This window comes from Pseudophryne corroboree, chromosome 8, assembly GCF_028390025.1.
Source record: "Pseudophryne corroboree isolate aPseCor3 chromosome 8, aPseCor3.hap2, whole genome shotgun sequence".
In the NCBI taxonomy this organism is placed as follows: Eukaryota; Metazoa; Chordata; class Amphibia; order Anura; family Myobatrachidae; genus Pseudophryne; species Pseudophryne corroboree.
Genome location: NC_086451.1, coordinates 136,113,129 through 136,139,464, shown reverse-complemented (window position 1 = coordinate 136,139,464; position 26,336 = coordinate 136,113,129). Strand labels below are relative to the sequence as shown.

Here is a 26,336-nt window from a genome sequence, read left to right as displayed (position 1 = left end):
CCTGCTTTATGCACTGGCAACCATATACTGTAATGCTGCATATTTTTCTACATTAGTTGATGGCTGGCACACAGAACACTTCATTAATGTGGATATACAAATAGATGTAGTAATGAGTGAGGTTAAAACATTTCGCAACCAATCAGAGCATAAGAATAGCACAACGTAAAGATATGAAGCTACTATGAAACCTTTAAGATGTCAATAGCAGCGCAAAATATTTCAACTCGTACAACTCCAGTATGTCAATGAGCAGGCAACGGTAAAAGGAGTGTGCCATGCCAACATGAGCAGATTTCAATATTTAAACTTTAACAACAGAACAAAGTAAAGTGATGCTGTGCCCTTCAAACTGTGTGTATCTGGAGGATTGCGATATAAAGCACACTTTGTTTCATATAACCCAAGCTATTTATTAAAATAAGCGGGACCAGCCATATTATTTCCTCGTACATAACAGTGTTAAGGGCCCTACACACTATGCGATCCGCCGCCGAGCTGCCCGACGGCAAATAGGGCCAATGGGCGTCCCGGCGGCGCGCGCGCGGGGGGGGGGGGGGGGCAGTGATGGGGGTAGTGAAGTTTCCTCACTTCCCCCGTCACCCGGCTCCGTAGCAGTGCAGGCAAATATGGACAAGATCACCCATATTGGCCTGCATGCACAAAACAATGGGGCACCAGCGATGAACGAGCGCGGGGCCGCGCATCGTTCATCGTTGCTGCCTCCACACTGAAAGATATGAATGGTATCTCGTTAATTAATGAACGAGATTGTTCATATCTTTCAGTAATATCGCCCAGTGAGTAGGGCCTATAAGTCACCCATTAGGTTTAGGCTGCGGGGAGGGGAGGCTAGGGTTTGGCACCACCGACGAGGTCAGTGTTAGGTCTAGACTGTAGGGTGGGTGGGTTATGGGGCCGGGGGGGGGGGCATCCAGACCATCGGCAAATTGAACACAAGCCATTCAGCAGTCTCTGTAATAGTTGGAGAAACACTACTATGTGAGGACCCAAGTACAAATGTAGAAGTGATTCATGTTCACTAAAATCCCCAAGAGGCATCAACTTGATGTTACTTTGTAACATAGTTGATAAGGATATATCGAGATAAAAATATCCTCTTCTCTATAAATGCTAAATAGTTTAGCTGCATATATGTTTCATGTTGTCTTTATTATATGTTTGTTATACCTATGCCACTTTTACTTTCCTTCTATGGGTGCTGTCCTATAATGAATAAGATTATAATATCAAACACTAACCCTGGACCAAGGACATATACTGCTTATCATTAAGGTAATATAAAAAAATCCAGTGTGAATACAATATGCCTAATACGAAAACGATGCATATAGTGCTTTATACAGTAAGGGCGGAAGTGACGTTCCACTTTGGCCTCACAAGTATGGGCAAAACCTGTGTTAAAAACCAGAAGGATGGAGGGATCGATCATCCTGACGAAGCCTGATTACGCAGGCGAAACGCGTCGATTGTGGAGCAACGGATTGGAAAAGCCTGCAAGCCGGACCGCCGTTGTGAACAGCTGATCTGTCTGCCGGCAGACACCAACATCCTCTGGACGATTTGAGACACAAGTCTCCAGCACGGGAAGACACCTACAAGGTTAGTGGGGAAAGAAGATTTTTTACAATATACCCCCTAACCCACGGAGAACCTTTACACATCAGTCTATTTTCCCTTCACTAGAGGGACATCCCCTTCCGCATAAGGACGAGCTGAGCACCTTTTATAAAGACTTGTGTATACACACGGATTGATATACAAGTACAATAGAGACATACAAACGGTGCACTTTGGGACATAAGCACAATAAGAATATAGACAGAGTAAAACGCTGAAGCGTATCTGTCTAGAGAATCATATATTCCATTTAAATCCTTTTATTCCATTTTCTTACTATCTTGTATTGTCTTATATGTCTGTTTTGTATACCGGTATTAGGTTTCCTCTATATATACATATATGAAGTTTTTCTTATATAGAAGGAATTTTTTAAATATATGAATTTTTTTATATATATGAATTTATAGTTTCAAAAAATTTTTTTTTTTTTTTTTTATATGAACTTAAAGTTTTAAAAAAACTTTTATTTTGGAAAACCCTATGAACCATTCACAATAGAATAAAAAATTCTTTTAACAAAGTTATGTGTGCCTGAACTTTGTATAGAGTAAGCGCGGGGGATCTCCTTTTTCTTTTATATCATTTACAGATAGGGGGAGTGGAAAACCCCCTTTTCTCCCAGCTGCTACTTTATAAACAAAGTGGTATTAGCGCAGCCCCCAACCCCCAAATATCTATCAACTTGACAGCAGCACAAAGATGTTTTTGGTACATTCATTCCACCCTCCTATTTGTGCATTAAATGCACCTGCTCCATTTAAGATTTTTTTTCCTGCAAATTGGCCAAGTTCCAAGGAAGCAGCATTTCAGAACTCTGGGACTTTTTAAGATGCAGCTTTTTGGAATTCTTATTTTAATACTGAATTATATATTATGTATATTGAATTGGGATCAGTAACGACAGATATCTTAGTCTTGCATTTGCCTTTGTTACCTATCTATGGGCCTAATTCAGACCTGATCGCTCACTAGTGTTTTTTTGCAGTCCAGCGTTCGCATAGTCGCCGCCCGCCGGGGAGCGTATTTTAGCTGTGCAAGTGTGCGTTCGTGTGCAGCCGAGCGGTACAAAAAAACCTTTGTGCAGTTTCTGAATTGCCCAGAACTCACTCAGCCGCTGCGATCACTTTAGCCTGTCCGGGGCCGGAATTGATGTCAGACACCCGCCCTTCAAACGCTTGGACACGCCTGTGTTTTTCCAACTTCTCCCAGAAAACGGTCAGGTGCTACCCACAAACACCTTCTTCCTGTCAATCTCCTTGCGATCGGCTGTGCGAATGGATTCTTCATAAAACCCATCGCACAGCAACAATCCGCTTTGTAACCATGCAACGCACCTGCACATTGTGGTGCATACGCATGCACAGCTCTGACCTGATCGCAGCGCTGCAAAAAATGCTACCAAGCGAGCAAGTCTGAATTACCCCCTATGTTTCTTCTCCTAGGTGCTGATTCAGAGATGGGTACTCATTGCACCTCTGCTGCGTCTTGTGTCAAGCATGCTGCGGATTTTGGGGCACTGAGAACAACACTGCAGCCCCAGATCTGCCCATGCCCAGGGCAACACCTGCAACATGCACAGATCTGCAAACATCGGTCAAAACATTTGCAGGGGGGAAAAAAAATAACCTCTGAATTAGCCCCTCAGTCAATAAACCTTAAAACAATTTAATTTATCATAACTAGGGAGGTTTCATGCATACGGTAAACTGAAGTCATCGTCCACTTCCCCAACATACTCAAACTTGCTTACCTTACCAACACACTCAGTCCTCCAAGCGGAGTCACCAATGTTGCTGGGGCAAAGATGTAAGCAGTAAAGTTGGCAGCTTCCCCAAGTCCCACTATAAAACAGAAGACATAGCTAATTAAAAAGAGCAGGGCAGAGCAGATTTTGTTTCTTGCTGGGAACTGCCTTTTCTTCCAGCTTCAGGGGCATCGCACCCATGGCTAATAGTTCCAAAAAACAGAAAAAGGAATACAGAAATACTCTTGCTAAATAGGTTTTATCATAAGACTGAGGGAAAGGTGATTTCAAGATATGGAACATCATTCATTTACATGTCTTCACCTGATCGCAAACCCAAGTGATTTACTAAACATCCATAACAGAATGAATTAAATTTCTAACAACAAAGTTTTTATGCCAAAGTAAGATGTTTTAGCACATTTATTAAATAGTGACTATATGTAAAATGATTATTAGAGAAATTCAGGCTGCGACATTGGGGTCAATGTATCAAGCTGAAAAAAGAGTGGAGAAGTTGCCAATAGCAAACAATCAGCTTCTAACTATCATTTTATAGAATGTACTTGATAAATGCTACCTTGAAGCCGATTGGTTGTTATGTGCAACTTTTCCACTAGTACACTTCCCCACTCTTTTTGCTGCTAGATATATGAACCCTTCTGTCACTCAGGTACACTAAAGCACATGTTGTCTCTATCTAGAAAGTGGAGATAAATGTCACAAAATCTGCTTGTGGATTAAAAGGGAGGCATCTAAAGCAATAGGCTCCACAAATTGGTCATAATAGCCATCTAGTTATAGAAAAATTGGAACCATTATGCCATTGCTACGTGGGATTTCAGAACACAGATAAAAACAATACCAGTAAGACATGAAGGTTGTCAAGACCACAGGTATTTTGTGCAGCCCATCAGCGATTAAAGAGGTGTTTTTCCAGGGCGTCCATTATTGTACCATGCACCTCTGTAAAAAAAGGGTGTGGTATGTTAGATAGAATAGACTTAGGTCGACAGTGTCTAAGTCGACCACTATTGGCCGACAGTAAGTATGTCGAAATGGTTTCTAGGTCGATGGGAACTCTGTCGACATGAAAAGGGTCGACATGAGTTTTTTACATTTTTCTGGGTGTTGTTTTCATCGTAGAGTGACGGGCAACCCCAATTAGTCCACCATGTAGCTCAAGCTTCGGACAAGGTGCCTCGCTGCGCTCAGCGCTTGTAGTACACGTGGATCGTAAAGTATGAAAAAGTTAAAAAAAGGATAAAAAAAAAACTCATGTCGACCTTTTGTCATGTCGACCTAGAGTCCCTGTCGACCTAGAAACCATGTCGACCTACTTACTGTCGACCAATAGTGGTCGACCTAGACACTGTCGACCTAAAGACCGGATCCCTGAAAAAAAGTTTTTAAATAGAGGTGTTGATCTTCCTATTTCCAGATGCAGGCTTCTTTCTTTCATCAGTGCAAGTGATGGTGCTTTGCTAAAAGTAAAGAAGCAGCTCAGCAATTTGCAGAGGTTATAAGTAGAAAAGAATAATTAATAGCTGGTAGGATAGGAGCCATAAAAAGTGGAGATGGCCTGGCCTGGATAATCTGGCAAGTATAAAATACTTAGGGGTCACCGTAAGTCTGGGTAGACGAACTGTCCTTGTTGAAGGCCAAACCGGGGCAATCAAAATTGCCAGGACTCTTTGATTCCCTATTCGCTTGAGCACCCTTGGGAGCAATGGAATCGGAGGAAACAGGTAGACCAGCCGTTAAGGCCAAGGCGACGCCAGTGCATCCACTGCCCTCGTCTGAGGGTCCCTGGTCCGTGAGCAATACCAGGGAAGTCTTTTGTTGAGACGAGAAGCCATCATGTCAATTTGTGGCCAACCCCACCGGTCGATGATCTGCTGAAAACACTAGATGGTGGAGCCCCCACTCCCCCGGGTGGAGATCGTGACGACTCAGGAGGTCCGCTTCCCAATTGTCCGGAATGAAGATTGCCGACATTGCTCTTGCATTCCTTTCCGCCCAGAGCAGTATTTTTGACACCTCTCTCATGTAGGCTCTGCTTTTTGTCCCTCCTTGTCGATTGATATATGCCACAGCCGTGGCGTTGTCCGACTGTACCTGGATTGCGTGATCCGTGAGTAGAGGAGAGGCCTGAAGCAGAGCATTGTAGATTGCCCGAATTTCCAGAATGTTGATCAGAAGGAGGGCTTTGTGGGCTGACCACTCGCCCTGGAACTGCGCCCCTTGGGTGACAGCTCCCCATCCCCGTAAACTCGCATCCGTCGTGAGGACGGTCCAATCCTGCATCCCAGAACTCCGGCCTTCCAGGAGATTGGAAAACTATAGCCACCACAGGAGGGAAATCCTGGCCTGAAGTGACAGCCGTATTATCCGGTGCATCTGAAGATGTGAGCTGGACCACTTGTTCAGGAGATCCAGTTAAAATGTTCTCGCATGGAACCTTCCATACTGGATCGCCTCGTAAGAGGCTACCATTTTCCCCAACAATCTTATGTAAAGATGGACGGACACTAGAGTAGGTCGGAGCACCATGCGGACCATCGCCTGAAGTGTTTTCGCCTTGTCCTCTGGTAGAAACACCTTCTGGGCCACAGTATCCAGCAACATCCCCAGGAACAGGAGCCTCTGAGTTGGCTCCAGGTGGGACTTCTGTAAGTTGAGGATCCACCCATGGCCTGACAGAAGATGGATAGTGCTGTCGATATGGAGCAACAAAAGCTCCGTGGATTTTGCTTTTATCAGAAGATCGTCCAGATAAGGGACAACATTGACCCCCTGGACCCAGAGTTGGAACATCATCTCTCCTATCACCTTTGTAAATACCCTCGGGGCTGTGGACAAGCCGAAGGGCAATGCCTGGAATTGGAGGCGATTTTCCAGCAGGGCAAGCCGCAGGTACGCCTGATGAGGCGGCCAAATCGGAATATGGCAGTAGCCATCCTTGATATCCAAGGAGACCATAAATTCCCATTCTTCCAGGCCCGCAATCCCTGCTCGCAGGGATCTTGAACTTGAACACCTTCAAATAAGGATTCAAGGATTTTAGATTCAAAATGGGTCTGACCGAACCGTCCGGTTTCGGCACCACAAACAGGTTTGAGTAAAACCCTTTTCCGCATTGTGGTATTGGTACTGGAACAATAACGTGGGACTGGACCGACTTTCGGATGGCCTGTTGTAACGTAACTTGCATATCCTCCAAAGCTGGTAAGCTTGATTTTAAAAATCGTTGGGGAGGAGTACTGACAAACTCCAGCTTATAGCCCTGAGAAACGAGATCTCTGTCCCAGGCATCCTGGCAGGAAGTCTCAAAGACACAGCTGAAGTGACGCAGTCGAGCTCCCACCTCGAGATCCCCTCGGGGTGGGTGGACACCATCATGCTGAGGCCTTAGTGGAAGCAGAACCGGTGGACTGTTCCAGAGAGCTGGTGCTTGCAGGTTTTCTGGACTTACCTCTGGTGCCTCTAGATGCATTGGAGGCACCTCTGGCCTTAGATCGAAATCTGTGAGACCAAAAGGACTGGACAGACGGTCCCAGATAGGAGCGTCTCGCCGGCGGGGCCCCAGAGGGCTGAAACATGGATTTCCCAGGCGTAACTTTGGAAATCCAAGTATCCAATTCAAGCCCAAAGAGCCATTCCCCAGAAAAGGGGAGGGATTCCACACTACGTTTGTATTCTGCGTCCGCAACCCACTGACGCGACCACAAGGCCCTGCGCGCCGACACTCCCATGGCAGAAGTCTGAGCATTAATGTTCCCCATCTCCTTGAGTGAATCACAGAGGACACGTGTCCTGAATGTGTTTTAGGAAGGTTACCATAGTAACTAAGGGCATGTCCCCGGAGAGGCCACCCTGAATTTGAGTGGCCCAGGAATGACTGGCATGGGTCATCCAGCAACCCGCAATGACCGGCCTTTGTAATATACCGGCTGCTGTGAATATAGACTTTAGGATAGTCTCTATCTTCCTATCCCCAGGATCCTTCATGGTAAATGAGCCCGGGGCAGGCAGTACCGCCTTTTTAGACAGGCGAGAGAATGATACATCCCAGGGGGTTCCTCCCCAAATTTTCGACCTTCAGGAGCAAATGGGAAAGTGCGCAAAAACTTTTTTGGACACTTGGAATTTTTTGTCTGGATTTTTCCAGGCCTGTTTGAATAGGTCATCTAACTTTGTAGTTTCAGGGAAAGTGACATTGGGCTTGTTTTGTGCAAAGAAAAACGACTGCTGTGACGCAGCGTCCTCTAGAGGGAGCTTTAACACGTCCCTGAGCAGAATCAGGATCCCCACTAATGGGATCCAGGTCATCCCCATCCTTCTGTATATCCTCATCTGTATCAGAGTGTAGAGCAGGTAACCCACGTTTCTGTGGACCTGCATGAGAGAGGGGGGGGCTGTGCATCTGCCCTAGCAGCTAAATCTGCAACAGTTTGTTGTAGTAGCTGAGACATATATGACATCATAGTTTTAAGAGACCCTAACCAGTGGGGCTCTGCACCCTCTCCCCCAGCCCTTTCACTGATTTGTGAAGATTGACTACATTGTTCACATGAAACAGAGTCATTAGATAATGGAGAGAATCTGGTGTGACATACACTGCACAGTTTGTGTTTACCCATGTTTCACAGTAAGCACAAAACACACACATACACACAGACAGTGATATTGCAAGACTGCCCTACTGTATGTGAGAGGAGAGAGAGACAGAGAGACAGAGAGACAGAGAGACAGAGAGACAGAGAGACAGAGAGAGAGAGAGGACACCAGCACACCCTGAGCTGCACAGCCCCAGTGAGGCTGTCAGCTCACTATAATATAGCAAACACTAGCAATTTCTGTCCTAAATAGGATTCATATATAGTGTACACAAGCGGCTCTCCCCCTTTGCTACACCCTGTACCAGATATCCAGCACGGCTGAGGAATCAGGAAGCGCTGTGTGTGCTGTCTGTGGCTGCAGTCAGCAGAGGAAGGCGCCAAAACGCCTCAGGTCCCGCTCTGATGTAGCTCCGCCCCCTCTAATGGTGCCAGAGTTACACGAATATATTATACTGGCAAAGTCTCCTTTTAGCTCAAAACATCACACTAAGTGGTAGTCAAGCATTTTTGTGCCAGTTCCACATGGCGGATCCTAGCGGGACCCCCAGGGAGGGTCCCGTACGCGCACCCGTGGTCAGCCGCACTTTGAACTGGGGGAACCCTCTACCGGGGCACCCAGGTTTGTGCTCACCACCGATGTCACCTTCAGGCAGCGTTAGGGGTGTGCGGCATGCTGCGGCTGTGACAGCCAAGGCGCAGTGCCCCGCTGAAAAACAACCCCTCAGGACGGTGGTCATGCAGCGGGGAAAGTGGCTCTGCACCTCGTGAGGCTGGTGACCGTCCCCCCTTAACTCCCATGGTGCAGGTATGCTGTTGCCCAGACAGCATACCAAAAATAACAATCAGGAAAAATAAATTGAAGAAAACTCTCTGGAGCTGCAGAGATGTGCACCCTCTCCTGTGGGCACTTTTTTCTAAACTGCCTGTGGGAGGGGCATAGAGGGGAGGGGGCATAGAGGGGAGGAGCCAGCACACCCAGTTGAAGAAATTTAAAGTGCTCTGGCTCCTTTGGACCCCGTATATACCCCATCGTACTAGAGTCCCCCAACATCCCTTATGGATGCTAGAGAAATGTATAGAGCTCAAAGAGTCTGGTAAGCTTATTCTTCAAGTGTTTCAGAAACAAACTTGAGGTTGGCCCAGTAATACAACCAGGTGTTTAATTTTTTAGGTCATGTTTTTTGGATATAAATGTTAAGATCAATCACTGGTGTGACAGTAGAAGATTAAAGAAGAAATTATAAACTTATGTACTGACGAAGGTATACTTACTGGATAACAAACCAGCCCACCAAAGCCACTCTTTCAGGTATGCATGACCTCCTTGACCTGCAAGACATAGGGATACAAATTCAGGGCCTTTCATGATAAAAACACTTGTATATCATACGGTTATTCTGAACCGATGGATCAAAAAACATTTTCTATACTTTTTTAGCTCTGAATGTAGAAAGTGGTAAAAGAAAGCCATTATGGATGGAAAAATATTCAGCTAAAATGGCAACTGTTCTAGAACATTTTATAATAAAACAACACTTTTTTGAAAAATGAATCATTATTTTTACGTTTCTTTAGGTTTACTTGAAAACAACACTTGAGCCTCCTCACTTTTTAAGATTCAGAAAGCTCAAATACATGTGTGCATACACCTCTTCAGGGTGTTAAAACATGAATACAGTACATAAACTTCTTAAAAAGCTATTGGCAGAGATTATCATGATTACACACTACATAACAGCATGAGTGCGCTAAGGCTGGACAGTGGGAAAGAAAATAAGATTTTACTTACCGGTAAATCTATTTCTCGTAGTCCGTAGTGGATGCTGGGGACTCCGTAAGGACCATGGGGAATAGACGGGCTCCGCAGGAGACAGGGCACTTTAAGAAAGAATTTGGATACTGGTGTGCTCTGGCTCCTCCCTCTATGTCCCTCCTCCAGACCTCAGTTAGAGAAACTGTAGCCGAAAGAGCTGACAGTACAAGGAAAGGATTTTGGAATCCAGGGCAAGACTCATACCAGTCACACCAATCACACCGTATATCTTGTGATAAACTTACCCAGTTAACAGTATGAACAACAACGGAGCATCAGATCAACCCTGATGCAACCAACATAACCCTTATTTAAGCAATAACTATATACAAGTATTGCAGAAGAAGTCCGCACTTGGGACGGGCGCCCAGCATCCACTACGGACTACGAGAAATAGATTTACCGGTAAGTAAAATCTTATTTTCTCTAACATCCTAGTGGATGCTGGGGACTCCGTAAGGACCATGGGGATTATACCAAAGCTCCCAAACGGGCGGGAGAGTGCGGATGACTCTGCAGCACCGAATGAGCAAACACAAGGTCCTCCTCAGCCAGGGTATCAAACTTGTAAAACTTTGCAAAAGTGTTCGAACCTGACCAAGTAGCCGCTCGGCAAAGCTGTAATGCCGAGACCCCTCGGGCAGCCGCCCAAGAAGAGCCCACCTTCCTTGTGGAGTGGGCTTTTACTGATTTTGGAAGCGGCAATCCAGCCGCAGAATGAGCCTGCTGAATCGTGTTACAGATCCAGCGAGCAATAGTTTGCTTTGAAGCAGGAGCACCCAGCTTGTTGGGTGCATACAGGATAAACAGCGACTCAGTTTTCCTGACTCTAGCCGTTCTGGCTACATAAACCTTCAAAGCCCTGACCACATCTAGTAACTCGGAATCCTCCAAGTCACGAGTAGCCACAGGCACCACAATAGGTTGGTTCATATGAAAGGATGACACCACCTTTGGCAGAAATTGTGGACAGGTCCGCAATTCTGCCCTGTCCATATGAAAAACCAGATAGGGGCTTTTATGTGACAAAGCCGCTAATTCTGACACACACCTAGCTGAAGCCAAGGCTAATAGCATGACCACCTTCCACATGAGAAATTTTAACTCCACGGTTTTGAGTGGCTCAAACCAGTGTGACTTCAGGAAACTCAACACCACGTTAAGATCCCAAGGTGCCACTGGAGGCACAAAAGGAGGCTGAATATGCAGCACTCCTTTTACAAACGTCTGGACTTCAGGAAGAGAAGCCAGTTCTTTTTGAAAGAAAATGGATAGGGCCGAAATCTGGACCTTAATGGAACCCAATTTTTGGCCCAAAGTCACTCCCGACTGTAGGAAGTGAAGGAACCGGCCCAGCTGGAATTCCTCCGTAGGGGCATTCCTGGCCTCACACCAAGCAACATATTTTCGCCATATACAGTGATAATGTTTAGCCGTCACGTCCTTCCTAGCCTTTATCAGCGTAGGAATAACCTCATCCGGAATGCTGTTTTCTGCTAGGATCCGGCGTTCAACCGCCATGCCGTCAAACGCAGCCGCGGTAAGTCTTGGAACAGACAGGGCCCCTGTTGCAACAGGTCCTGTCTTAGAGGCAGAGGCCATGGGTCCTCTGTGAGCATTTCTTGCAGATCTGGATACCAAGTCCTTCTTGGCCAATCCGGGACAATGAGTATTGTTCTCACTCCTCTTTTTCTTATGATTCTCAGCACCTTGGGTATGAGAGGAAGAGGAGGAAATATATAAACCGACTGGAACACCCACGGTGTCACTAGTGCGTCTACAGCTATCGCCTGAGGGTCTCTTGACCTGGCGCAATACCTCTGTAGCTTTTTGTTGAGGCGGGATGCCATCATGTCCACCTGTGGCAGTTCCCACCGACTTGCAATCTGCGCGAAGACTTCTTGATGAAGTCCCCACTCTCCCGGGTGGAGGTCGTGCCTGCTGAGGAAGTCTGCTTCCCAGTTGTCCACTCCCGGAATGAACACTGCTGACAGTGCTCTTACGTGATTTTCCGCCCAGCGAAGAATTCTGGTGGCTTCCGCCATCACCACCCTGCTCCTTGTGCCGCCTTGGCGGTTTACATGAGCCACTGCGGTGATGTTGTCTGACTGAATCAGCACCGATTGGTCGTGAAGCAGGGTCTCCGCTTGACTTAGGGCGTTGTATATGGCCCTTAGTTCCTGGATATTGATGTGAAGGCAAGTCTCCTGACTTGACCACAGACCTTGGAAATTTCTTCCCTGTGTGACTGCCCCCCACCCTCGGAGGCTTGCATCTGTGGTCACCAGGACCCAGTCCTGAATGCCGAATCTGCGGCCCTCAAGAAGGTGAGCACTCTGCAGCCACCACAGAAGAGACACCCTGGCCCTGGGGGATAGGGTGATCATCCGATGCATCTGTAGATGTGATCCGGACCACTTGTCCAACAGATCCCATTGAAAGGTCCTCGCATGGAACCTGACAAAGGGAATGGCCTCATACGATGCCACCATCTTTCCCAGGACTCGCGTGCAGTGATGCACCGACACCTGTTTTGGTTTTAAGAGGTCTCTGACCAGTGCCATGAGTTCCTGAGCCTTCTCCGTCGGGAGAAAACCCTTCTTCTGGTCTGTGTCCAGAATCATGCCCAGGAAGGGCAGACGCGTCGTAGGAATCAACTGCGACTTTGGAATATTTAGAATCCAGCCGTGTTGTCGTAACACTTCCAGAGAGCGTGCTACGCTGATCAGCAACTGCTCTCTGGACCTCGCCTTTATGAGGAGATCGTCCAAGTATGGGCTAATTGTGACCCCTTGCTTTCGCAGGAGCACCATCATTTCCGCCATTACCTTAGTAAAAATTCTCGGTGCCGTGGAGAGACCAAACGGCAACGTCTGGAATTGGTAATGACAATCCTGTACCACAAATCTGAGGTATGCCTGATGAGGTGGATAAATGGGGACATGAAGGTATGCATCCTTTATGTCCAGAGACACCATAAAATCCCCCCCTTCCAGGCTTGCGATGACCGCTCTGAGCGATTCCATCTTTAACTTTTTCAGGTATATGTTCAGGGATTTTAAATTCAATATGGGTCTGACCGAACCGTCCGGTTTCGGAACCACAAACATGGTCGAATAATAACCCTTTCCTTGTTGAAGGAGGGGAACCTTGACCACCACCTGCTGAAGATGCAATTTGTGAATTGCAGCTAAAACAATTTCCCTCTCTAAGGGGGAAGCTGGCAGGGCCGATTTGAGGTATCGGTGAGGGGGCATCTCTTCGAATTCCAGCTTGTATCCCTGAGACACAATCTCTATTACCCAGAGATCCACCTGGGAGTGAACCCACTTGTGGCTGAAATTTCGGAGACGCGCCCCCACCGGGCCTAGCTCCGCCTGTGGAGCCCCAGCGTCATGCGGTGGATTTAGTAGAAGCCGGGGAGGACTTCTGTTCCTGGGAACTAGCTGTGTTGTGCAGCTTCTTTCCTCTACCCTTGCCTCTGGCAAGAAAGGACGCACCTCGGACTTTCTTGCCTTTTTGTGAACGAAAGGACTGCATTTGGTAATACGGTGCTTTCTTAGGTTGTGAGGGAACATATGGCAAAAATTTTGACTTTCCAGCAGTAGCTGTGGAGACCAGGTCCGAGAGACCCTCCCCAAACAATTCCTCACCCTTGTAAGGTAAAACCTCCATGTGCCTTTTTGAGTCGGCATCGCCTGTCAATTGCAGAGTCCACAGGACCCTTCTGGCAGAAATCGACATTGTATTTATTCTAGAGCCCAGTAGGCTAATGTCTCTTTGAGCATCTCTCATATATAGGACAGCGTCTTTTATATGCCCCAGGGTCATTAATATAGTATCCTTGTCTAAGGTATCCAGATCCACAGATAAGGAATCCGTCCATGCTGCTACAGCACTACACACCCAGGCCGACGCAATTGCCGGCCTTAGTAAGGTACCTGAATGTGTGTAAATGGACTTCAGGGTACCCTCTTGCTTTCTATCCGCAGCATCTTTTAGGGTGGCCGTATCCTGTGACGACAGGGCTACCCTCTTGGATAAGCGTGTTAGAGCTTTGTCTACCCTAGGGGAGGATTCCCAGCGTAACCTGTCCGTTGGCGGGAAAGGATACGCCATAAACATCCGTTTGGAAATCTGCAGTTTTTTATCTGGAGATTCCCAAGCCTTTTCACATAACTCATTTAGCTCATGTGAAGGGGGAAAGGTCACCTCCTGCCTTTTTTCCCCATACATATGAACCCTCTTGTCAGGGACTGGGGTTTCCTCTGTGATGTGCAACACCTCCTTCATTGCTATAATCCATACTTGCCTACCTGACCCTCTCCATGAGGGAGAAAATGCTCTGTTCCTGGACTTTCCTGGTAATGTATGATTGCCATCACCTGTGGGGAGCTAGGTAATTGATAAGAAAGGTATTTCACCACAGGGGATGGCAATCATACATTACCAGGAAAGTCCAGGAACAGAGCATTTTCTCCCTCATGGAGAGGGTCAGGTAGGCAAGTATGCTATAATCATATAACGTATAGCTTTAGCCAATTTAGGCTGTAACTTTGCATCATCATAGCCGACACTGGAGTCAGACTCCGAGTCGGTGTCTGTGTCAACAATTTGGGATAGTGGGCGCTTCTGAGACCCTGACGGCCTCTGCGACATAGGATCAGGCATGGGTTGAGACCCTGACTGTCCTAAGGTTTCAACTTTATCCAACCTTTTATGCAAGGAATTAACATTATCATTTAAAACCTTCCACATATCCATCCAATCAGGTGTTGGCGCCGTCGGCGGCGACCCCTCATTCATTTGCTCCCGCTCTGCTTCCACATAGCCTTCCTCGTCAAACATGTCGACACAAGCGTACCGACACACCACACACATACAGGGGATGCTCTTTTTGAAGACAGTTCCCCCACAAGGCCCTTTGGAGAGACAGAGAGAGAGTATGCCAGCACACACCCCAGCGCTATATGTCCCAGGAATCACACAGTAACTTAGTGTTAACCCAGTAGCTGCTGTATATAAAGCTTTTTGCACCTAATTTATGTGCCCCCCCCTCTCTTTGTACCCTCTTCTACCGTGTTTCTGCATAGGAGAGCCTGGGGAGCTTCCTCTCAGCGGAGCTGTGGAGAGAAAATGGCGCTGGTGAGTGCTGAGGAAGAAGCCCCGCCCCCTCAGCGGCGGGCTTCTATCCCGCGTTTGTGTGTAAAATAATGGCGGGGGTTCATGCATATATACAGTGCCCAACTGTATATATGCTACTTTTTGCCAAGAGGTTCTTAATTGCTGCCCAGGGCGCCCCCCCCCTGCGCCCTGCACCCTACAGTGACCGGAGTGTGTGGGTTTAATGTGGGAGCAATGGCGCACAGCTGCAGTGCTGTGCGCTACCTCAGTTTGAAGACTGGAGTCTTCTGCCACCGATTATGAAGTCTTCTTGCTTCTGTCACTGGCTTCTGCCTTCCGTCTCTGCAAGGGGGACGGCGGCGCGGCTCCGGGATCGGACGACAAAGGGTGAGATCCTGTGTACGATCCCTCTGGAGCTAATGGTGTCCAGTAGCCCAAGAAGCAGGACCTATCTTCAGTGAGTAGGGCTGCTTCTCTCCCCTCAGTCCCACGCTGCAGAGAGTCTGTTGCCAGCAGATCTCTCTGAAAATAAAAAAAACCTAACAAAATACTTTCTTATAGTAAGCTCAGGAGAGCTCACTAAGTAGCACCCAGCTCGTCCAGGCACAGATTCAAACTGAGGTCTGGAGGAGGGAGGAGCCAGAGCACACCAGTACCCAAATTCTTTCTTAAAGTGCCCTGTCTCCTGCGGAGCCCGTCTATTCCCCATGGTCCTTACGGAGTCCCCAGCATCCACTAGGACGTTAGAGAAAGACAGGGTATCGAAAACAGCAAAAAAAATTATTGAATGTCCAGACCAAAGCACTACACTATAGCTTAGCTTACGTGAGCATAGTCCCGTCAATGTCTGGGACATTACTCCTAAAATGTCTGAGTTCTTGCAGTATCTAATGGTAATAAAGTGAAAAAGTTTGCTTCAAACCCATGGAGCGTTCATTATAGAGACTTGGAAAAGTAACTGGTTACGCCCTAGGTGAAGATTGCATGTGTGGGAATTATCAAAGCCAGTCACATCAATATGTAATGTCCAGTACCTAGATCAGTGGTTCCCAAATTGTGCCTTGGATTACTTGCAGGGGTGCCCTGAGTTGGTGGTCCAGCACCAATGTAATAGGCAAAACCAGTGCTGTTGGCTTCCAATCATAAAATATATAGACAAACAAAAGCTAATCCTGTCCCTCACCATGTAACTGAATATTAGGATGACATACAGTATAAACAAAATTTACTTCATTTCATTTTTTTTTTTCTGAATTTTTTTTAATGAGAAACTTTTGGCCTAGGGGTGTCATGAAAAAAATCTGATACTCCAGGGCGCCGTGATTCAAAAAATTTTGGGAACCACTGACCTAGACCTTTTAAAGGAAATCCAGTAGCCGATTAAAAGTATTACCCAGTGGCATATACAAAGTATTATGTCCATAGCTTCCGATTTCTACAATGTCAAAATTCAATTCTTCAGGTATTCTAGGTTTGTACAGGGCATTGTGTACATAAAAATAAGAATTTACTTACCGATAATTCTATTTCTCGTAGTCCGTAGTGGATGCTGGGGACTCCGTCAGGACCATGGGGAATAGCGGCTCCGCAGGAGACAGGGCACAAAAATAAAGCTTTAGGATTAGGTGGTGTGTACTGGCTCCTCCCCCTATGACCCTCCTCCAAGCCTCAGTTAGGATACTGTGCCCGGACGAGCGTACACAATAAGGAAGGATATTGAATCCCGGGTAAGACTCATACCAGCCACACCAATCACACCGTATAACTTGTGATCTGAACCCAGTTAACAGTATGACAAACGTAGGAGCCTCTGAACAGACGGCTCACAACAATAACAACCCGAATTTGTTTGTAACAATAACTATGTACAAGTATTGCAGACAATCCGCACTTGGGATGGGCGCCCAGCATCCACTACGGACTACGAGAAATAGAATTATCGGTAAGTAAATTCTTATTTTCTCTAACGTCCTAAGTGGATGCTGGGGACTCCGTCAGGACCATGGGGATTATACCAAAGCTCCCAAACGGGCGGGAGAGTGCGGATGACTCTGCAGCACCGAATGAGAGAACTCAAGGTCCTCCTCAGCCAGGGTATCAAATTTGTAGAATTTTGCAAACGTGTTTGCCCCTGACCAAGTAGCAGCTCGGCAGAGTTGTAATGCCGAGACCCCCCGGGCAGCCGCCCAGGATGAGCCCACTTTCCTTGTGGAATGGGCCTTGACAGATTTAGGTTGTGGCAAGCCTGCCACAGAATGTGCAAGTTGAATTGTGCTACAAATCCAACGAGCAATCGTCTGCTTAGAAGCAGGAGCACCCATCTTGTTGGGTGCATATAATATAAACAGTGAGTCAGACTTTCTGACTCCCGCCGTTCTTGAAATATATATTTTCAATGCCCGGACCACGTCCAACAACTTGGAATCCTCCAAATCGTTAGTAGCCGCAGGCACCACAATAGGCTGGTTCAGGTGAAACGCTGACACCACCTTAGGCAGAAAATGAGGACGCGTCCGCAGTTCTGCCCTGTCCGTATGGAAAATCAGATATGGGCTCTTATATGATAAAGCCGCCAATTCTGATACTCTCCTGGCTGAAGCCAGGGCCAGTAGCATGGTTACTTTCCATGTAAGATACTTCAACTCCACCGATTTGAGCGGCTCAAACCAATGGGATTTGAGAAAATCCAAGACTACATTAAGATCCCACGGTGCCACTGGGGGCACAACCGGGGGTTGTATATGTAGCACTCCTTTTACAAAAGTCTGGACTTCAGGAACTGAGGCCAATTCTTTCTGGAAGAAAATCGACAGGGCCGAAATTTGAACCTTAATGGACCCCAATTTGAGGCCCATAGACAATCCTGTTTGCAGGAAATGTAGGAATCGACCCAGTTGAAATTCCTCCGTGGGGGCCTTCCTGGCCTCACACCACGCAACATATTTTCTCCAAATGCGGTGATAATGTTGTGCAGTCACCTCCTTCCTGGCTTTTACCAGTGTAGGAATAATGACCTCTTCCGGAATGCCTTTTTCCTTTAGAATTCGGCGTTCAACCGCCATGCCGTCAAACGCAGCCGCGGTAAGTCTTGGAATAGACACGGTCCCTGCTGAAGCAGGTCCCGTCTTAGAGGTAGAGGCCACGGATCCTCCGTGAGCATCTCTTGAAGTTCCGGGTACCAAGTTCTTCTTGGCCAATCCGGAGCCACTAGTATCGTTCTTACTCCCTTTTGCCTTATAATTCTCAGTACTTTTGGTATGAGAGGCAGAGGAGGGAACACATACACTGACTGGAACACCCACGGTGTTACCAGAGCGTCCACAGCTATTGCCTGAGGGTCTCTTGACCTGGCGCAATACCTGTCCAGTTTTTTGTTGAGGCGGGACGCCATCATATCCACCATTGGTTTTTCCCAACGGTTCACAATCATGTGGAAGACTTCTGGATGAAGTCCCCACTCTCCCGGGTGTAGATCGTGTCTGCTGAGGAAGTCTGCTTCCCAGTTGTCCACTCCCGGAATGAATACTGCTGACAGTGCTATCACATGATCTTCCGCCCAGCGAAGAATCCTTGCAGCTTCTGCCATTGCTGTCCTGCTTCTTGTGCCGCCCTGTCTGTTTACGTGGGCGACTGCCGTGATGTTGTCCGACTGGATCAACACCGGCTGCCCCTGAAGCAGGGGTTTTGCCAGACTTAGAGCATTGTAAATCGCTCTTAGCTCCAGTATATTTATGTGAAGAGACATCTCCAGGCTTGACCATACTCCCTGGAAGTTTCTTCCCTGTGTGACCGCTCCCCAGCCTCTCAGACTGCCATCCGTGGTCACCAGGACCCAGTCCTGTATGCCGAACCTGCGGCCCTCTAACAGATGAGCACTCTGCAACCACCACAGAAGAGACACCCTTGTCCGTGGCGATAAGGTTATCCGCTGATGCATCTGCAGATGCGATCCGGACCATTTGTCCAGCAGATCCCACTGAAAAGTTTGTGCGTGGAATCTGCCGAATGGAATCGCTTCGTAAGAAGCCACCATCTTTCCCAGGACTCTTGTGCATTGATGCACAGACACTGTCCCTGGTTTTAGGAGGTTCCTGACAAGTTCGGATAACTCCCTGGCTTTCTCCTCCGGAAGAAACACCTTTTTCTGAACCGTGTCCAGAATCATTCCCAGGAACAGCAGACGTGTCGTCGGGGTCAACTGAGATTTTGGAAAATTCAGAATCCACCCGTGTTGTTGCAGCACTAGTTGGGTTAGTGCTACTCCGTCCTCCAGCTGTTCTCTGGACCTTGCCCTTATCAGGAGATCGTCCAAGTAAGGGATAATTAATACGCCTCTTCTTCGCAGAAGAATCATCATTTCGGCCATTACCTTGGTAAAGACCCGAGGTGCCGTGGACAATCCAAACGGCAGCGTCTGAAACTGATAATGACAGTTTTGCACCACGAACCTGAGGTACCCTTGATGTGAAGGGCAAATTGGGACATGCAGGTAAGCATCCTTTATGTCCAGGGACACCATAAAGTCCCCTTCTTCCAGATTCGCTATCACTGCTCTGAGTGACTCCATCTTGAACTTGAATTTTTGTATGTACAGGTTCAAAGATTTCAGATTTAGAATAGGTCTTACCGAGCCGTCCGGCTTCGGTACCACAAATAGCGTGGAGTAATACCCCTTTCCCTGTTGTAGGAGGGGTACCTTGACTATCACCTGCTGAGAAAACAGCTTGTGAATGGCTTCCAATACCGTCGCCCTGTCTGAGGGAGACGTTGGCAAAGCAGACTTTAGGAACCGGCGAGGGGGAGACTTCTCGAATTCCAACCTGTAACCCTGAGATACTACCTGCAGAATCCAGGGGTCCACCTGTGAGCAAGCCCACTGTGCGCTGAAATTCTTGAGTCGACCCCCCACCGCTCCTGAGTCCGCTTGTAAGGCCCCAGCGTCATGCTGAGGGCTTTGCAGAACCCTGGGAGGGCTTCTGTTCCTGGGCAGGGGCTGCTTGCTGCCCTCTCTTACCCCTTCCTCTGCCCCGAGGCAGATATGACTGTCCTTTTGTCCGCTTGTTCTTATAGGACCGAAAGGACTGCGGCTGAAAAGACGGTGTCTTTTTCTGTTGGGAGGGGGTCTGAGGTAAAAAGGTGGATTTTCCGGCAGTTGCCGTGGCCACCAGATCCGATAGACCGACGCCAAATAATTCCTCCCCTTTATACGGCAATACTTCCATATGTCGTTTGGAATCCGCATCACCTGACCACTGTCGCGTCCATAAACTCCTTCTGGCAGATATGGACATCGCATTTACTCTCGATGCCAGAGTGCAAATATCTCTCTGCGCATCTCGCATATAAAAGGAAAGCATCCTTTAATTGCTCTATAGTCAATAAAATACTGTCCCTATCCAGGGTATCAATATTTTCAGTCAGGGAATCCAACCAGACGACCCCAGCACTGCACATCCAGGCTGAGGCGATGGCTGGTCGCAGTATAACACCAGTATGTGTGTATATACTTTTTAGGGTAGTTTCCAGTCTCCTATCCGCTGGATCCCTGAGGGCGGCCGTATCAGGAGACGGTAACGCCACTTGTTTTGATAAGCGTGTGAGCGCCTTATCCACCCTAGGGGGTGTTTCCCAGCGCGCCCTAACCTCTGGCGGGAAAGGGTATAATGCTAATAACTTTTTTGAAATTAGCATTTTTCTATCTGGGTTAACCCACGCTTCATCACATACATCATTTAATTCCTCTGATTCAGGAAAAACTACAGGTAGTTTTTTCACCCCCCACATAATACCCCTTTTTGTGGTACTTGCAGTATCAGAGATATGCAAAGCCTCCTTCATTGCCGTGATCATATAACGTGTGGCCCTACTTGAAAATACGTTTGCTTCATCACCGTCGACACTCGATTCAGTGTCTGGGTCTGTGTCGACCGACTGAGGTAAAGGGCGCTTTACAGCCCCTGACGGTGTCTGAGACGCCTGGGCAGGTACTAACTGGTTTGCCGGCCGTCTCATGTCGTCAACTGATTTTTGTAATGTGCTGACATTATCACGTAATTCCATAAACAAAGCCATCCATTCCGGTGTCGACTCCCTGGGGGGTGACATCACCATTATCGGCAATTGCTCTGCCTCCACACCAACATCGTCCTCATACATGTCGACACACACGTACCGACACACAGCAGACACACAGGGAATGCTCTTATCGAAGACAGGACCCCACTAGCCCTTTGGGGAGACAGAGGGAGAGTTTGCCAGCACACACCCAAGCGCTATAATATATATGGGAACAACCTTATATAAGTGTTGTTCCTTATAGCAGCTTAAATATATCCAATATATCGCCAAAAAATGCCCCCCCCTCTCTGTTTTACCCTGTTTCTGTAGTGCAGTGCAGGGGAGAGTCCTGGGAGCCTTCCTCACAGCGGAGCTGAGCAGGAAAATGGCGCTGTGTGCTGAGGAGAATAAGCCCCGCCCCCTATTTCGGCGGGCTTTCCTCCCGTAGTTTTAGATAACTGGCATGGGTTAAATACATACATATAGCCTCAATGGCTATATGTGATGTATTCTTTTGCCATAAGGTATTAAAATATTGCTGCCCAGGGCGCCCCCAGCAGCGCCCTGCACCCTCCGTGACCGCTTGGTGTGAAGTGTGTGACAACAATGGCGCACAGCTGCAGTGCTGTGCGCTACCTTCATGAAGACTGAAGAGCCTTCTGCCGCCTGTTTCCGGACCTTCAATCTTCAGCATCTGTAAGGGGGGTCGGCGGCGCGGCTCCGGGACGAACCCCAGGGTGAGACCTGTGTTCCGACTCCCTCTGGAGCTAATGGTGTCCAGTAGCCTAAGAATCCAATCCATCCTGCACGCAGGTGAGTTGAAATTCTCTCCCCTAAGTCCCTCGATGCAGTGAGCCTGTTGCCAGCAGGACTCACTGAAAATAAAAAACCTAAAAAACTTTTTCTAAGCAGCTCTTTAGGAGAGCCACCTAGATTGCACCCTGCTCGGACGGGCACAAAAACCTAACTGAGGCTTGGAGGAGGGTCATAGGGGGCGGAGCCAGTACACACCACCTAATCCTAAAGCTTTATTTTTGTGCCCTGTCTCCTGCGGAGCCGCTATTCCCCATGGTCCTGACGGAGTCCCCAGCATCCACTTAGGACGTTAGAGAAACATTGTTGAGTCAGCTTGAGTTACAACACACTGAATAAGCTCACTGCACAGTTCTTAAGCAATGATAGTGCCAGAGCTACTGTTTTCCGCAGATGTACCTCTAACCTAAGCTTATCTTCCTCCTACTTCCTTCTTATTGGTGACACTGTCAATCATTTTATCTCTATTATCAGCACACTGTCCTAGAACAGAGACCTATTTGAAGCACTCAGTCACCAATTTTCACATCTAAACTAAGCATCTTTTGAATACAGCTTGAAATCTGGCAGAACAGTCAAGATGTATTCAGAAGGTCTAAAGCATTAGTTGATGAATGTCTATCCATGCCTCACAGTGCTGAGGATATAGATTGATTCCAACCATGGCAATATTTGTGTGGAATTTTCATGTGCTTCCTCTGGGCACCTCAATATCCTCCGACAGACCCAGAACACACTAGGCACAGGGACCAATATGAATCAAGCATTCTCTATAAAGTGCTGCATAATGTTTGTATATGGTAATAAAAGGTGCCAGATGTGACAAACATTACTGGTAATCAAATAGGGTTGACCATATGTACACTAGATATTTCTTGCACTTAGCAGTGGTATTGCCAAGCTGTACCAAAGAATTGGAGGCCTTTCAGGAGAGTTGATATACAGCTTGTCTATCAGCAGTGGCAGACCTACATTTTTGGCACCCTGAAGCTTGTACTGTTATGGGGGCCCATTCGCAACCAGCCACAATAGGGCAACATCCAACAAGGTCCAAAGGGCCTTGCTGCCCTTGCAAGGACCTCAAGGCCCAAATGGCAGAGTACGGGGCAGTGGGGTGGATTCCTTGTAAATGGACCATACAGTGAGCCCCTTCCCTGGTTACAGTACCCCCTCTCCACCTCCCTGACCCCTTTAATGTCTACCTTTCATAGCACTCCCACTTTCAATATTCACTCTCCCTCCCCCTTTCAATAAACACCTGACAGCACACACCGCTCAGTGCCAGCAAAATTACCTTACTGTCCTGGGCTCGTTCTCACCTTTCATTGCTCTCAGTCTCCTTCCTAGGATGGGCCCTCTCAGGCTCCGCCTATCCTGGGAATGTCACAAAGAGAAGTTCTGCAGGCTGTAGGGAATTGTAGTTTAAAACGAATACACGTTTCACACTACAGAGCTAGTTACCTGCGGTACTAAGCGATGCGCATCCAAGCTGTATTAGCAGCTATGCTGTACTAGAAGCCTGGCTGTCATGGTGTTAAAGGTGACGAGCTATAACCAGGGCACAAAGTGGTCCTGGAGAGGTGGTGGAACTCATTTACCTAGCAACCCCCCCCCCCCCCCCCCCCCCACATACACACATATTAAGCGGAGCCAGGGCCAGTGCTAGTGTATTCAGCACCCCCCTGCAAATTATAAATTAGTGCCCATGCTTTAGAAAGGGACATTGATCTCACAAAGAAGCAACATGGTCAAATTCTGTAAAAGTACTTTCAATTCAAATTGCACAACACAGTAGCACAATAATATTCACATTACACCGCACAGTAATGCCCATTATTCAGGTTAAGTCACTCAGTAGTGCCCTTTATGCACATTGCACTAAACAGTGGTACCCTCTATACATGTTATGCCACACAGTAGTGCCCCTTATACACAGTACCCATAGTAGTAGTGCCACTTACACATAATGACCACAGTAGTGCCACTTATACACATAATGGCCACAGAAGTGCCGCTTATACACAAAATGCCCACAGTAGTAGTGCCACTAATATACAGAATGCCCACAGTAGTAGTACCCCTTACACATAATGCCCACAGTAGTAGTGCCGCTTATATACAGAATGCCCACAGGAGTAGTGCCTCTTACACATAATGCCCACAATAGTAGTGTCCCTTATACACATCTCTGCCTCTGTCACTCCAGCAGCTCACCGCCTGTGTCCCTCCAGCAACTCCATGCCCTGTATCCCTCCAGCAGCTTCCCCACTTCTATTGTCGCTCCAGCCCCCCTCTTATCTTGTCTTCAAGATGCACAGAGCCTGCTCCTCTTCACATCAGCAGTGGTGACAGCATGACCTCACATACACCGTGATGGAAAAGGAAGCTACTAGGCACTGAGGAGGGGATAAATGCTGTCCAACAGACACAGCATGTGTGAGTACCAGGAGGGGAGGGCTGTAGATGGAGGACCATGGAGCCACCAGGACCTGAGGAAGGGGGAGGTGGCTGCAGCTTATCAGTAACACATCTATTGATGTAGGTGATGGGGGCAGGCTTTTGGAATTACTGTGCAGGGAAATGGAGGTGGTGGAACTAGTTCCCCCTACCATTAGAGGTGGTGGAACTCCGTTCCACCTAATTTCCCCTCACTTTAACCCCTGCCTATAACCATACAGTACATAAAAACCAAGATGTAAAAATCTGATATTTGGTTTTAAAACGCACAAGCGAGACGAGTGATGGCTCTATCACTAAAGTAACTTTATTTTAATAACACACATTTACAAAACTCCATTCATTTTGTTAAAAAATTCACTTATTAAAAAAAAGCTTTTTCAGGGACCTTGAAGCTTAAGCTTTATTGGTTTCATAGTAGATCCGTCCCTGGCTATTAGACCACTCTTCAGGACAACAGTCATATATGCGCTTTCAACAAACACCGAACTTGCATGACTCCCTTTAAATTACCAAAAATTAGATGTCATAATAACTGAATGTGTACTTGCTTTAGAAAAGAGCTTTCTCTAATACCCCTTTCACACCGCACAAATAACCCGGTATCGACCCAGCATATTGCTGGGTCGACACGGGTCGGCGTGCAGTGTGAAAGTGGCATAGCCGAAATCCCGGGTTGCCTGACCCGGCAATTCAACCCGGGTATAAAGCAGTGTTATACCGGGTTGAATACCGGGTCAGTGGCTGCGTAAACGGGCTCCCGGGTCGTTGCGACCTGGGGCCCGTTTACTAGATAGGGAGAGGCGGAGCGGAGATGAGCTCATCTCCTAGCGCCGGCTCTGCCCCCCGCTGCTATGGCAACATGCCCGGCATACTGCCGGGTCGGGAAAGCCTGCAGCAGCTGCCAATGCCGGATCCCACCCGGGAAGGACCCGTTTTCAATTCCCGGGTGGGATCCGGCATTGGCAGTGTGAAAGGGGTATTAGTGTGGTATATTCCGAAAACTGCACACCTATTTGTATGTTAGCGCTTTTTTAAATAAAGCTCAATTTTTATTACGATTACATCCTCTTTATTTTCTTACAATAGTCATATATTATATACAGTAGCTAGAATCACATGCTGTTACAGATTTGTAATGTTTTGCATATTTTTCTTTAAGATAACCATAAACCCTAATTTAAAAACTTATTGCATTATGAACCTTTTTCTTGCATGTATTAAAACGGGGAGTAAAATAATTGTAGAGAAAGAAGTGTTGTCATATATATGTAAATTAGGATAAATAGTGGAATGTTTGACTGTTGTTACAATTCTTTAAGAATATTTTACATAATAAAGTATTTTGTTTTATTTTTACACTCCATACGAATTGCGAATATAAGAATGCAATAGATGGGGTTCTCACCTGCCCTGAGCTGTCCATGGCCACATAATTTAAGCAGACCTTTTTTCTTAAGAATGAAACTTCCCCCAATAAAGATGCTGGAAGAGAGAGCCAGTAGCAGCCCAACATAAAACCTGTAGTGACTTGCTTGACTTTTCATGTGGATCACTATAAAATGACAATGGGAATATATATTTGTTAAACATGGAAGCAGAAATAAAATAATTACATTTTCCGCACAATATATCATGCTTTGAAGAATTAAGGTACCAACCAACCAACCAATCAATCAGCTCCTGTCATGTTACAGGCTGAGTTTGAATGACAGTAGCTGATTGGTTGGTACTTTATCACTGTGCAATTTATTACTCTCCAAGGCTTGATAAATCTAGGCCTAATAGGGCATAAACACGAGGCGTTTTTTTCCTCTTTTCTAAGCGATCTGTCTAGATCGCTTAGAAATTAAGCACAAATAGCTCCGTGTGTACATCCCATGGCGATGCGCGGTCCCGTGCATCGCCATCGCAGGCTCAGATCTTGTGTGTATACAGTCAAAATCTAGATCTCTTAGCAAGTGAGTTCAAATCGCTCCATGTGTATAGAATGAGCGATAGCGATTTACGTCTACCCACTATTTAAAATAAACTTTTTTAAAAAAAAATTTGCTTAGCACAA

The 26,336-nt window shown here is 47.0% G+C and overlaps 1 protein-coding gene across 2 annotated transcripts in view; it reads right to left on the bottom strand.

Moving 5' to 3' along the window:
* LOC134948751 (magnesium transporter NIPA2-like) overlaps window positions 1–26,336 on the bottom strand; it is a 61,041-nt gene that overhangs the window by 32,973 nt on the left and 1,732 nt on the right. For both annotated transcript variants that reach the window (XM_063936949.1, XM_063936950.1), the window contains exons 2-4: window positions 25,683–25,829; window positions 9,283–9,339; window positions 3,395–3,485 (exon numbers count right to left, since the gene is read on the bottom strand). In XM_063936949.1, coding sequence (XP_063793019.1) covers window positions 3,395–3,485; window positions 9,283–9,339; window positions 25,683–25,829 — 295 coding nt within the window. The remainder of the gene's footprint in view (window positions 1–3,394; window positions 3,486–9,282; window positions 9,340–25,682; window positions 25,830–26,336) is intronic.